Source organism: Primulina tabacum, chromosome 15 (genome assembly GCF_025594145.1).
Source record: "Primulina tabacum isolate GXHZ01 chromosome 15, ASM2559414v2, whole genome shotgun sequence".
NCBI lineage: Eukaryota > Viridiplantae > Streptophyta > Magnoliopsida > Lamiales > Gesneriaceae > Primulina > Primulina tabacum.
The window spans coordinates 30,201,948-30,217,146 of NC_134564.1; the positions used below are offsets into that span (position 1 = coordinate 30,201,948).

General features: G+C 34.0%; 2 protein-coding genes across 2 annotated transcripts; both read right to left on the reverse strand.

Annotated features, from left to right (window-relative positions):
• Positions 1-2,008: 2,008 nt before the first annotated feature.
• LOC142526069 (polyphenol oxidase latent form, chloroplastic-like) lies at positions 2,009-2,641 on the reverse strand. The gene is made up of 2 exons (XM_075630342.1): positions 2,633-2,641; positions 2,009-2,353 (listed from the first exon to the last, which is right to left on the reverse strand). The coding sequence occupies exons 1-2, from the start codon at positions 2,639-2,641 to the stop codon at positions 2,009-2,011; spliced, it is 354 nt and encodes a 117-aa protein (XP_075486457.1).
• Positions 2,642-11,098: 8,457 nt separating this feature from the next.
• On the reverse strand, positions 11,099-13,829 carry LOC142527246 (annexin-like protein RJ4). The gene is made up of 6 exons (XM_075631988.1): positions 13,673-13,829; positions 12,866-13,011; positions 12,103-12,324; positions 11,786-11,998; positions 11,580-11,669; positions 11,099-11,447 (listed from the first exon to the last, which is right to left on the reverse strand). The coding sequence occupies exons 1-6, from the start codon at positions 13,743-13,745 to the stop codon at positions 11,247-11,249; spliced, it is 945 nt and encodes a 314-aa protein (XP_075488103.1). The 5' UTR covers positions 13,746-13,829; the 3' UTR covers positions 11,099-11,246.
• Positions 13,830-15,199: the final 1,370 nt, after the last annotated feature.

Genomic DNA, 15,199 nt, shown 5'->3' on the forward strand with positions numbered 1-15,199 from the left:
ACCTTGGGCTTATAAATAACCATGGTGCGGAGCCTTGGGTCGGGGTGCATGTCCCGGGACTTGGGAATGGTCGAGGTGCGGAGCCTCGAGCCATGTTTGAGAACCCTGGGCTTATAAATAACCAAGGTGCGGAGCCTTGGGCCGGGGAGCATGTCCTGGGACTTGGGAATGGTCGAGGTACGGAGCCCCTAGCCAGGTTTGAGAACCCTGGGCTTATAAATAACCAAGGTGCGGAGCCTTGGGCCGGGGAGCATGTACCGGGACTTGGGAGTGGTCGAGGTGCGGAGCCCCGAGCCAAGTTTGAGAACCCTGGGCTTATAAATAACCAAGGTGCGGAGCCTTGGGCTGGGGAGCACGTCCTGGGACTTGGGAGTGGTCGAGGTGCGGAGCCCCAAGCCAGGTTTGAGAACTCTTGGCTTATAAATAATTTGTCGAGGTTCGTATCTCCCGGGCTTTGCATAAGATGCCGGGGCCTCGTATCTCCCGGTTTTGAGATAATGTGCCAGGGCCTCATACCTCCCGGACTTGAGATAATGTGCCGGGGCCTCATATCTCCCGGACCTTAAAGAATGTGTCGGGGCCTCATAACTCCCGGACTTTCAAGAATGTGCCGGGGCCTCATACCTCCCGGACTTGAAATAATGTGCCGAGGCCTCATATCTCCCGGACTTAAAAGAATGTGTCGGGGCCTCATAACTCCCGGACTTTCAAGAATGTGCCGGGGCCTCATACCTCTCGGACCTAAAATAATGTGCCGGGGCCTCGTACCTCCCGGGCTTAAGAGATTTTGCTTTACCTGCTGTTTTAGTTTTATTAAAAATCAAATCACTAACCTGGAAATATTGAATCCGAATTCATTTTCGGTAGAGTGAAACTTCTCAGGTTGAGCTAAATTAGGTGACTAATATAGTTGTATGCTACTGAGTGCATAGTAAATGCTCTTCATGCCAATCCGGGATAGCTGCTGAGCTTTGAGCCCATATGAAATCCACATATAATATCTGAGTGTCGAGCTGGTCGGACTTGTATGTTTGCCAAGCAAAGTTGGGCTTATTTTTGAATGAAAACCATATCTACGTCTTGAGCTCAATTTCTCACATACGGCGCCAATGATGCGATCCTGGTAAAATGGATGAGCAGGGTCGGGTGCTCCACCGGATCTGCTACCAAGATAATGAAGGAAACTGAGCAAGAACTATATCTGTGATGAAGATATATCTCTGCAATATGGCTTCCGCTGTAACCTGCAAATAAGAAAAGAACTCGTGAATGGGCGCCGGAGGGGTGTCCGGCGTGGCCACTCCGATGCTTAAGTCAGCAAGTGAAGATGATAACCAGTGTGGCTTAGATAAAAGTAAAGACTACTGGTGTAAATATGTGCATTAACATGTATTGGTGAATGAATCATTCTCCAGCACTAGAGAAGAAGAGGAAGCCCCAAAGTCCCTCAAATGAATTACATACTTGCTATTTATAGGAGAAAAGGTAGTAGGTACCTTATTTTCGGTGCCTACGCCACCTTACTTTTTCATCAAGTCACATCAATATGATTCTGTCAGGTGCGCTTCTCGAAATAAGATCTTATCTTCTGAACCACTAGAATGCGGCACTGTTATCGAGGTGCCCGGGTAGAATGCCTCCCGGGAGATTTATACAAGAGCCCGAGACTATGACTGTCCGGAGAGTAGAGTATGGGCTTGCACCTGCCCCGCTCCAGAAGAATCCATCTGCAGACTCACTCGGATTTGAGAATTCATTTGATATTCCGGGTCATCCATGACCCGGACTCTCACGGGGGTATCACATGCTTACAACCAAACGAGTGGAAGCCATTAGCCATGCAAATCATCGAGAGAACCAACTTGAAGACAACACAGACTATGATGTCTCCTTCCGACGAGGAGAAAACCTTTATTACAACACAGATTATGGCCCCTTTGGAAAAGGAGAAAATCTTTATTACAATCAATAACCCACATCCATAATTTCCGAGAAATCGACGGATAATTTAACTCGAAGAGACAGTTTTCGGGGCTGGATTCTCAATGATCTTGATACCACCAATGGTCACGCCTGGTCGCTGATGTCTAGGCACCAATGTGAGTAACATATCCTCTTCATCCGCCACATCCATGTCCTCATACACATCCGTCAGCCTAAATCGAATCGAAGTCGTCGCAGTTTTGTTCGTTGTCGTGTGTGGAATCTGAGCATAGGTACCAACATACGCGGCCTTATCTAGTTCCGTAATATGGTCGTCCTCATCGTTAATGAACACATCGAATTTCAAGAACTTGGTAGTGTCTATGTTTTCTATCACCAGAAGCTCATCGGATTTTCCTTTCTTGGTTTTCTATCACGAGAAATTCACTCAATAATGTAGACATTTGAAATTCATTCTACTTTATATATCTTACGTGTACATAAGTAATGTATGGATTTAATAAGATTGTATTTGTTGTTTCATTATTAGAATCAAAACTATAATCGAAATTCATGAATTTCGATATGCTAATGTGTGTTCACTCAAGTGTTATTTATTTATTTTTATATATGACTCCTAAGTGCTTCCTTAAAAAATACACACTTTTGTAATAATAATTTAAAAAAATTACAAACTATTTGATTTTACCTTGTCCATACTCGATATCGTTTATTTCTAGACAATTTGTGACGATGTTGATGGAACTTAATTAACTATGATATTTAATTGAAAAATATTTTTGTATACATAATTTTCAAGATCTTGTGGGAACGTGTGTATGTATTAATTACAATCACGTAATATTCAATTTCCCTTTCCACATTTATTTTTTAAAAATAAAAAAATAAAAATAGGACCGCACATTAAAACTGACCCAACCAATTTGCTAAATAATTGTTCTCCAACAATGAAATCCAATTAAATTCCGGACATGGGAAACGGGCAATTGCCCAAACAATTACTCTCCAACCGAGCGTAGGTCTATATATATATATATATATATATATATATATATATATATATTATGTGCACAAGGACAAATAATAGGTGCACATTTATTTCCCGGCTGGCCGGCCAGGGTACGCAACTGGGATAGAAATAGTTCAAACTTGTGTTGGTAATATTATGAAATCCATTCATATATATATAAGATAGAAATAGATAAATCTTGTGTTGGTAATATTATGAAATCCACATCCAAAATATTTCAAATAATATGGATTTTTTTAGAAAAAAGGAAATTTGTTTTTTGTGTCGTATATATTTATCTATGTGCGATTTTGATCATTCATATTATCAAATTCTAGTCTTAATATGTTATCTTTGTTTTTTTTATTATAATTTTAGATTTTTTTTCCAACGTGACAACGATATGGCGCTGATAGTTGTAGTTGAAGTAACAATATCATCTCAGCAGTCCAAATGAAAAAAAAAAAAACTAAAATTATAAAAAAAAATGATAAATATATGACTAGTACTGAAATTTGACAGTGATCAATAAGACAAATAGGTAAAACACATCTGACTAAAAATACATTTTTTTTCAAAAATAGTAAATCTCTTGTGAGACGATCTCATATATTTTTATCTGTGAGACATGTCAAATCAGTCATGTTTACAATAATAAATAATATTTTTTACATAAAAAATAATATTTTTTCATGGTGGCCAAAATAAGAGATTTATCTAATAAAAATTGGCTCGTGAGATCATCTCTCACAATTTTCTCAGTTTCAAAAAAAAATAATTTAGGTTATGAATACAGTATTATAAATTTTGCGACCTAACCACCTCACCAATTTGCCGGATCGAATATTTGTCTTAAATATTTTGGGCAGGTGCAGCATTTAAGTTATATATTGTCACTTAGTAATTGGTCCTGACCAGTATTTTGCCATTTTGTTCATTATTATATGATTACGAGTATATGATCATTAAATTTACATCTAAAATAATTTTATTAACATATTAATTTTTATTAATTCTTTTCACCTAAGGTTCAAATATTTTAGCCAGAAATAAAATAGACAAGTGCATAAAAATTTCTCTAAAGTCAAAAACTACGAAAACACACTTGTTCACGTGAGTTGAATTATTTCAATTTCTAGTGGTAACGATGCATGCCACGCCCATAAAGTTCTACAAATAATTGAAGGTAGCCATTCAAAACTACATACACTATCACTGATAAAAGAGTCCGTATAAGAGAGAAAGCTACGGTGCGTGTTCAAGATTGAAATGATATGTGATCGTCGTAATGACTAAAACTGAAATTTTACGATATAAAACATTAAAAATGCAAAAAACAAACATATAATACCAATATTGCAATTTTACCTATTTATTTCCAAGAAATTAAGGAGAGGACAACACAACCAACTATCTAAATATATATTCTTTGTAAAATGATCGGAATCGACCCAAAAAACCAAAATTACCAAATCCGAAACCGGCAAACAACAGTTTAAACCGGATCGAAACTGTATATGAACGAAGCAAATGTTGGTCATTAATAAATATAAAACCATAATATATGTAGTGTACGTAGGAAATTCTTACTACATCGAAGACACTTTTCTAAACCCTAAATTATTTCATATGCTAGTTTTGTTGAATTCGAAATATAAAATTTGAAAATTAAAAATAAACGTGAAAAATAGTAATCGTCCTCCAACTAACTCATTAAATAGTATTTAATGATTCTTCCTACCCCATTGATATTTTGTTCTTGATGATCTCCAACACTTTCCCGTCAGTTTGTGTCATTTCTTTCTCATAAACTCCATTATTTTGATTATGACTTGTCCTTTATCTTATCTCTTACCCCTTATTTTCAGCAATGATTTTGTTAATAAATAAATAAATAAAAGTCTTTTCTTTGGTTTTCTATATTCTCTAAAATAACTTTAAAGAATTAATGTTTCAAGATCAGAATTTAAGTTGAAAGAAATTTTTTCCATTGCATTTTAGCATTTTCAATTCGATGTGTGGTAACAAGTTTTTGCTCTTAACATAGAGTTAAGCGGAGGCCTACAAGATTTTTTTTTTTTTTTTAAATGAGTCTTACATTATTTATATGAATTTAATATTTTGAACCAATTTTTTTGTGCAGTAAAAATTATTTGAATTGCTTATTTTTTATTTTAAGAAAATATGGCATTGAATTTAATTGCCAGCTATTAAACAGATTACATATAGAACACCGACGAGAATACTAGAAAATGATTCACATGGGCCTAAAATATTTAAGTCGATTTAATGCAGAAATCAGAATTAAAAGTGGCATACTGGTTGCTGCAACGGCTTGGTACAGTGGCATTAGGATGACTCCATGTATATAATTTCATTCAAAATCAAATTCCAATGTCAACATCATAAAAATTCACTTTGATATCACTTGTTGATCCGGTTTCTCTTATTTTGCTTAGTTTTCATTATAAGATCAATTAATATATGTAAAACTGTAAGCAAAAATTAAGAATAAAGATAATTAACGTAGTTCGGTCCAACTGACCCACATCAAGTTAATTCACTAAATATAAACAATTACAATCGTACAAGGACTTTCAAATAAAAGACTACATATTTTTAATGACGTGTATATGACGAACACATTAAGTAGGCTTCACTTGATGAAAACCACTCGTCTTCAACATTCGTCAACTCGAACTCCCTTCGATAACATGCGGATCGTTCTCTCCCGAGAATATCATATTCCTCTCCCAATGAATGAACATCAATCAATGAAGTTTGTGCACCACCAACAATTGAAATGTTCTCAAAACATAATGACAGAGTGGCGCTTTTTAATTTGAATCTTGTTGTAGTAGATGTCGCAACCCAAAATGATCAGTACTATACGTTTTTCTCCTCCAAAAATCATGCACTCCATCTGATAATTTCTCATAATTATATAGGCATTGCCTATGAGACGTCCTGTCCTTTTTATTGCTTTAAAAGTACTAGAATATTTTTTTTTTATAAACACTCGATTTTTATAAAATATTTTACCCTTTAAAATAAAATCTCAACCAACTAGCATTTTAAAAATCAAGTGCAAAAGTCATAAAATGAAATCGTCAACTGTTTTACCCAACCTAAATAAAGCAATAAGTTTGAAAAGTATAGCAAATACTAAACCTCTCAAAAATCTCTCAAAAACATAAATAAATAGTCTTAAAAATCTTTATCTAAAATCAGTAATCATAAAACATAATGCGGAAATAGTAGAAGCGCTGGTCCTCGGGTTGTGTGCGCCATCAGTCCAGTCAAATCATCCGTCAAGACCACCCTCAACCTTACCTGCATCCATCACACCTAGTGAGTCTAAAGACTCGACACACCATCATCTTTATAGCAAGTAATACGTAATACAGTCAACATATAACAGTGAAAAATATTTGTACTTAAAATATCGTTTTCATGAAGATGCATAAACTTCAAACATGAAGATTTTCGTAAATCTTTTATGATGCATGAACTTTAAATAGAAACATTTTCATAATGATGCATCAACCTTAAGCATAAACATTTTCATGACATGTATAACATAAACCTTAACTTTTTCTTTTTTCCTCAACATGACATGACATAAAACCTTTTTAACATGATCATAAACATTTTTCATTTTCCTTTACTTTTTTCTTTGTTGAATTCAGATCGTTAATTGTGGCTTTCCTGACATGACATGACATGAAAATCGATGGATCCATCTACGTGAAACCGCAGTACTAGGCGGCGGGGGACACCAGCAACACTCTCACCGGTCAACTGGGCCCTGGCCTATCATGATTGAATAGAAATACGATCGTCGAGATTCCCTCGGGGGCCTTTTCCCATAAATGGGTTCCCTCTGGGGCCTTTTCCCCTCATGATATTCTCATTCTTCCGTTACCACAAAACCGTTACCACATATTCGCAATGATGGAAACACGATCGTCGGGCTCCCACTGGGACCATAACCCTCACGATGTCGCCAACATTAACGAATTAGTCACAATCACTTCACTTCCTTCAACATTTACATTCTCATCACTTTATAAAAATCATGAATAGCATTACATTTTGTTTTTGAAACCAAGCATGCAACATGTCTTTTAAATGTCTTCCTTAAATCATAAAATCTCTTAAACATTAAAAATCATAATTTAATCATGAACATTTCATAAACATTTAAAAATAATCATAATTCCATAAAAACAGCATTTAGGGCACTGCCATGACTTTTACTAATTTCCCGGTGTAAAAAGACCTGTTTTACCCCTGGACTCGACATTTTACGTTTTCGACTTTTTTTTCTTGATTTCATGACTCTAAAATGTCACAAATAATTATTTAAGCTTACATGAATTTTTCATAATTTTATTTAGCTTAAATATTAGACTTTTTCATTTATCTTTAATTAATTGTTTTGACGGTGTTTTAATCCCGAAAAATCTCAAAATTAATATAAAATTCCTAAATTCTAAATTTAGTCTTTTTATATTATTTGAGCCCTTATGGACCACGACTCGACCCCCGTGAGCCGTTTTCCAATTCTTCTTATTTTAAAAGACCCTAAATGACATATAAATTTCACCCCCGAGCCAACTACTGATTTTCACGAGTTACCCCCGAACCATGTTGGTCCAAAACTTGTCCAACACCATAAATTAGCCTAATGGACCTTAAGTTTACCATGAAACCAACCCAAAACCCAAAAACAAGCTCCTCCTAAGAGACCCTATGCTGGCCGAGAGTTTTCACTTGCATGGACTCTATGTTTTTGATGTCTAAACCCTAAGCCGACGCCCCAGCCCCTGAACCAACATGTTTTGCACCCCCTTAGGACCCTAGTGAACCACCCATGCCCAGCCCGTGCCACGCAACGAGCCCCTTAACCCCCTGCAGCCGCGCGAAGACAGCACAGCTGTGGGTTGTTTTTCTCGGGTAGAGTCCTAGCTCAGCTAGGACTCTTTCCCAGCCCTTAGCGTGAGTCCTAGCTTGGCTAGGACTCTCCCCCTGACCCGTGCACGACTCTAGCCGAGCCCTGGCCCAAGCCAAGACCAAGCCTCCCCCTAGAACAAGCAACCCGATCGCCCCAACAGCAAGTTTCTGGTTTTGGTTTGCTTGTTTGTTCTCCTTTGCTTTCTGCCGAAACTTGGGTGTGTGTGTGGGACTTTAATTTACTTAAAAACTTTGGTTAAACATAATATGGCATCATGGCAGCCCCTTAGCATGCAAAGAACAAGTAATTTGAATCAAAAGTCCATCTTTCCTCATGCATACATGCAATATACCGAAAATTATGAAAATAATTTCATGTTCTTCATGCATACAATAATTCAAACAATAATATGATATGACGGATGAGAAAAGGAGATGTATGGCGTGCTTTGCGTTATATACGCTCGAATATCCGTTGACGACGAAGAACGGGAGACCACTTTGGCTTGATTCTACTTGTAACCTTCGAAAACCCTCCTCCAAGTGTGCTGTGTGTGTGCCGTGAGATAGGTGGAGTGTTTTCAGAATTCTTCTCTCAAAGTGTGGCCGATAATTTGTGTCAAGTGTGTAGGGTTTTTACTTATTTAATACTTTAAATATTAGTTAATCACCTACAAGGCTTTTTAGGCCTAATAAGCCATCTAATTAGGCCCATTAGTCTAGGTAGGACATAATTAAAATATTACCAAAGTTTTTCTTTAATTAAGCTGTGAATTTATAAGCCGGGTTGCCAAAAAGTTCGTATTTTAGTTGAAAAACAAACACCGATAAAATTTACGTCCCGACGTATTAAATCACCTCAAAACCCTTTATTTTCAAAAATACTAAAAAGCATCGACCATATTTCAAATAATTGAAATTAACTATTTAATAAAAATATTTTACATTTTCAGCCATCGGTCCCCGTTCCTCGGTCGTCACTTGAATATTCCTAAAAATATAATTTTATGCATGATGACAATAAAATCTCATTTAGCATATAAACAAGTATGTCACATAATTAATTAGCAAATAAAAATCAACTATTGTTTATTTTTCATAAATTCCTAGATTCGCATGTCGTTGGATTACGTCGTCTTAATTTTGACCTTACAGCCTATGCTTGTACTGCACGAAATCTCCTCATAAAGATTTAGCAATGAAAGATCTCAGCCACCATTGGCGAACATGGCCAACCTCGGCAATTTTCAAATTGCATAGAAACTCTAATATATATATATATATAACTCCATTATATCTATGATAGATAAATTCTTTCATATTATCTTTCGTGTCGATTATGATAATATCTTTCTATTATCTTTTCGTGTCGATTACGATAATATCTTCCTATCTCCATATATCTTCAAGAATCAAAATATGTATTCAACGAAATATCTTCTTCAATTATTTTGTTATCTCCAAAATCTTCAAATCAATATTTTCTTGACAAACTAATCTAAAAAAATTAAGCAAATTAAAAAATAACATTTAACTATCTCCTCCTTCGGCTTATTTTTAAAGAATCATAAAAACAATATCCAAAAAATTCACAAAAATGTAACTCTCTCTTTTGAAAAAAATAAAATAAAGATTCAAAAAAAAAAAATCAAACCGAGAGGCTTTCAATCAATTTCTCCTCCCATCTCTGAGATGGATACAATGCTCCCTTGAATGTCAACCATACGATTTTCTTGCTAGATTATTCATTACATATTATCACCATTTGTTCAAATGTACTCGTAATGTCTTTGTGTATTCTCCATCATGCATCATATAATTGCCTTCAAAACCAAACTTTAAGATCAACATCATAAAAATAATGAACCTGCTTTGATACAATTTTATGATTCAAGTTTCTCTTATTTTGCTTAGTTTTAATGGTTAGGCCAATTAAGAAATGTAAACTGAAAGCAATAATAAGAACATATACAATTTTAACGTAGTTCCTTCCAACCGACCTAAATCAACAGACCACGCCGAACTATCAAGCAAATCCACTAAATATAAACAGTTACAATCATACAAAGAATTATTTAAATAGAAAAAAAAAACCCTATTTTCTAATCACACATATATGATGAATACATTCAGTATACTTCCCTTGGCGAGTACCACTCGTCTTTAATATCTATCAACTCTAACTCTCTTCCATAATATGCAGATTGTTCTCTCTCGATAATTTCATCTTCCTCTCCTGAGAAATGAATCATCAACCAATGAATACTTGGGCACCATTAGCAATAGAAAAACTCTCAAAACATAATGATAAAGTGGCGTTATTTGAATTTTGTCACAGCAGATGTTGCGTCACAAAATGATAGGTATGCGTTTTTCTCCACCAAAAGTCGCGCACTCGACCTGATATTTTCTCAGAATTATATAGGCATTGCCTATGCTTGTACTGCACGATATCTCCTTAGAAAGATTTAGAGCTCTTGGCCTCCCTTGGCGCATATGGTCACCGACAATATTAAAAATGAATATAAACTCTAATATATAGAGAACTTCATTATCTCTAAAGATAGACATACTCTTTCAAACTCTTCTAATATTAATCAAGATATATAATATATTTCTATCATCATAATTTCTTCAACAAGCAAGTATATATTCAACAAAATAGCTTCTCCAATTATCTCGTTATATCCAAAATCTTCAAATACATATTTTCTTGACAAACTAATCTAAAAAATTAAACCAATTGAAAAATAACATCTAAAAATAATATACATTAAGTTAAGGTCCAATGGTTCAGTATCATTTTCTGATATTAACTCATGTGGTTTTACCAAGATTTTCAAGTAACATTCGCATTCAAATATCTCAAGGCGCGCACATTAGCTACGAATGGCTTATGCGACGCCGAAAATGTTGATGTGACACTGAAAAATACTGACATGACATCGAAAAATACTGACGTGACATTGAAAATTATTGTCTTGTCACGTTATCAACAAAAATAATCGAAAATTAGAAATTTGTGTACCAAAACCTAATATTGTACAAGTAAGGGGACCAAAAAAATCATTTTCCCTGAAATTCGAGACGAACATGTGCGTATAATTTAAAAGCGCGTATGAAACACTAATTTTCTGAAATTATGATAAAGAAATATTTCTGCTCTGAGTATTTAAATTAGGATCATTTATCTATTTAAATCCAAATCTTAGGATCATAACAAAGTAACATAGACCAAGTCTTTTGGATCAAAACAAAACATCGATAATGCCTGAATCATAAACAAGAGTTCAAAGTGATCATGGATAGTTTTCAAGATATTGTGACTAAAAAAATGCTAATCATTTCCTAGCAAAGCGAGAATGAATGCTTTGTAGTCCCCAGAAGTATCCTTTGCCACTGCATGCTCAAGAGTTACACTATTTCTCTTATGAAAAAGATCCTTTATCTCCTTCAAATCTTTCTCAGCCGATGAGACTACAACTCGACTGAGCGACTCCTCATCCGTCCCGACTGTGTTTAAGGCTTTCCAAATTACCTAAAGTTATAATATTTGATCATATCTTCAAATCTTGATCATATGTATTTATAATTTAAACATAAATAGATGTGTAAAAAACCTGAAACTAAATACAAGTGAAAAGTCAGTTGAGAATTATGAATTATTTACCTTTTCATAGTACTTTTGATGATCACTAATGCACCGAATTGCAGTACGTAATGCAGACAAGTAATCGCTGGATGGGTCGTCTCTCAAACGCTAAAACATTAAAATACAGAAAATTATAACATTATATTTGCAAATTTAATGTAAATTTAATATTTTTTTTATATGTAATGTCATTGAATTTAAGTTAATTCGTCGCATGTTTTTACCTTAGTTATTGATGAACCATGATCATCTTTGAATTGATTTAGAGTTGCCAAAACCTGATTTTTACTTCTTGTGGTTATGATTCTCACAACTTCTTCATCATGAAATGCCTTCTCCTTGATAGCATTTTGGAGAATTTGAGCCTCAGAATTTGCTAGCCTTTCATTGATTTCATCACCATTGTACCTGTATATACTCACCAAACCAACCAAAAACTACCAAAAAAGAAGGAAAAAAAATTGGCAAAAAACAATATTAGTGAAGTCAAATTCACAATCTCCACTCGAAATCTTGATACTAAATCAATTGTTATGCCTACCTGACGAATGTGGGCAGTAGTGTGTTGCGCCAAGTCTTCCTCCAAGGAATGCTTGAAGCGAATTCGGTAGGCTCGTTTGATAGCTAAAAGCTCTTCGGGTGATCGAATGCATGCGATTTCGACAATCACACGGTAGTCAAGGACCGGTGATTTCTTGATGGCAGCATGTAATAATACAGCATCACGATCTTGTGGATCCAATATCCATCTATATACAGCTTTCTAAAACATATATAAATATTCGATCATTATTACATTATTATATAAAATTAGTAAAAACTAAATAAATGTTTTGAACTACTAACTATGGACTAAAAACCAATCAACCAATCTGATATCATGATCATCAAATTTGAAAAAATCTGGGTATAAAACGGAAACTGAAACGTCAGGTTTTGATTCGTGGTTTAGAGATTACAATAAGTTGTCATATATGTAATTTTTTTCTAGCGTAAAACGAAAGATTGAATGGTAAAATCAAACCGTACTGAATCAAAATCATCATTCAAGAGCAAGATGTGTTCAATTTTTGTATAAAATACTTATTATTATCTAATTTCTGAAGAAACAATATCAACTTAATCCATCTAAAGATGTGCAACTTCTCACTTTAAATAAATAAAACATAGAAAGAAAAAAAAAAGCGAAAAATAAGATTTCGGTTAAAATCGAAATCCAATCGCATACTTCATAAATTTATCCAGTTCGATTAAATATTATTTAGAACAAAATGGATGTTCAAAATGTAGAAAAGATTAAGTACCTCAAAATCGCCAGAAAGCTCAGATTCTAGGGTTTTGACGAGATCCTCGTGGTACAAATCCTCGTAGGCTTGTCTTATCAGCTTTCTTTGGGTCTCATTTCTATGTCCCAGAATTGAAATTATTGCTTTCTCATCGGTTCCCCACCCTGTCAAATGATTTGGGCATGTATGTGAATTTATTAATACATCCAAAATATAATTGATTTTAGATTATGGTTTTGCTCTCCTTTTTTAGGCATGCATTATGAATGTAACTTTTAACCGGGCATGCAATCCCCACATTATACATATGCACAAGTATTTATACGTATATGCATGCAATATGCAGGTATGAAGCATAGGATGAGTGTCACCTCAGTGGTGGACACATAGATGGACACGGTTGATGGATATATATATATATATATATATATATATATATATATATATGTACACATACCGTGTCCACTTTTATGCTCATAGCTGAGATTGTAGTCTCCTTTTAGATGCGATGAAGCATAGGATGAATGTCACCTCAGTGGTGGACACATAGATGGACACGCTTGATGGATATATATATATATATATATATATATATATATATATATTCTTGGGCTAATCTGTACTACTTATTCACAATTTTTATCCAAAAACCCTCTCTCAAAAAAACCCATAAAGAAATAATTATTAATGAACTTTTTTTAAATAGAAACCTTAAAATTTCATACATAGATGGCCAAACCAAGACTTTAGATTTGTAGAATGACAGATGAATAGAATTAATTAAAACAATTGGGAAGAGAAAAACAATGATATTCGATCCATTACCTTGGCAAGCTTTTCTAAGAGCTTCAGCATCTGCAACAGGACAAGGTTGATCAGGGAAAATTAAGGTAGCCATTTATTTTTAGTTCTTAATTAATAAAATCCTTAGTTGCAATCGATACTATATGTGCCCTTTTCCCTGCAATATTTCGTTGAATTTATACTGCTGTTGATTCACTACATTGAATGTTGGCGGTAACGCCTTTGAATTTATTTTGATTTTGGAAATATTAATTGGCAAGTTACATGTACGTACGTGGTTTGAATGTTATTAAAGTAGATTTAAATAAACGGCATAAGCAGGGGGCGTGCAGGTCAACTAAATGGCATTCTCGACTGGATGTGACGACGGCTCCCCCTCAATTTTTTAATTTCATTGATTATGGGTCTAAAATTAATTATATTAACTTTTTTCACATTTCCTCTTAATATTTGTTTTTGCCCTCTATAATTTTTAGTTTTTTTGTCCTCCGAACCTCCATTTTGTGGCTCCGTCCCCGGGTATAAGGGTACTAAATATTAATTTGTCTACCTTATAATAATAATAATAACAATAATAATAAAAGAACTCTTATATTTAAAACAAAAAACTCATTCAAATATCCGAAGATAATTTAAATTCGTGTTTTAATATATCTATACATGCATATTTATATATATATATATATATATATACACACTTTATTCAAGAAAAAGTTATCCGACTTAAGTAATTTATCGATTGATGCACAAAAAACAAAGAATTCGAGATTAACAAAAATAAATTCTTGGATCAAACATTTATTTTCAATCGACGATAAAAACAAGACAAATCTTAGTTAAATCCACCATCGATCCTAAAAGGAAGAAAATATTTATAAAATAAAGTATATTTACGTCCTCATAGGTTTTATTTGTTTTAAAAAATAATAATATGACATTGATGTTGCCGTTGATGTTTAAAATATCAAAACAAATACGAACAAATAATAGTATCTGTAGAAGGATTTGATTTGAAGATATGTATTTCATTAGTGAAATGAATTTGATATGACATCAATATTTGATTTTTGGTGTATTTTAAACTAATTACTTCGGTTGCATTTGGGGAGATGTTTCAAAATCAGTGGAATTGATTTTGATTATAATTTTATTATTTATCGTATATCAAATCTTAATTTCATAATTTACTTATTTACATTTTAGTTACAAAAAATATAATGTATTTCAAATGACATGATTATTAGGCGACTTTGAAAATCATCGTGATTAACACTATAAAAACATTTAAAAGATAAAATTGAAATCATGATTTGATTATTTAAAATAACAAAAATACATTAAATATATTTAAAATTTATCGATCCAAATGTTATCTGACCATGTTTTTCAGGCCCAGTAGCCCGAAAACTTAGAAACCCATTATATATACAATGGCAACTTTGCCTGCTTCATAGGAGAGGAAGGCTAATCATTGACGGGTGTATTCTTCAGCGCGAATCAAACCCATCGGATCATCTCTCACATTCAGTTACCACTGCAACTATTCCT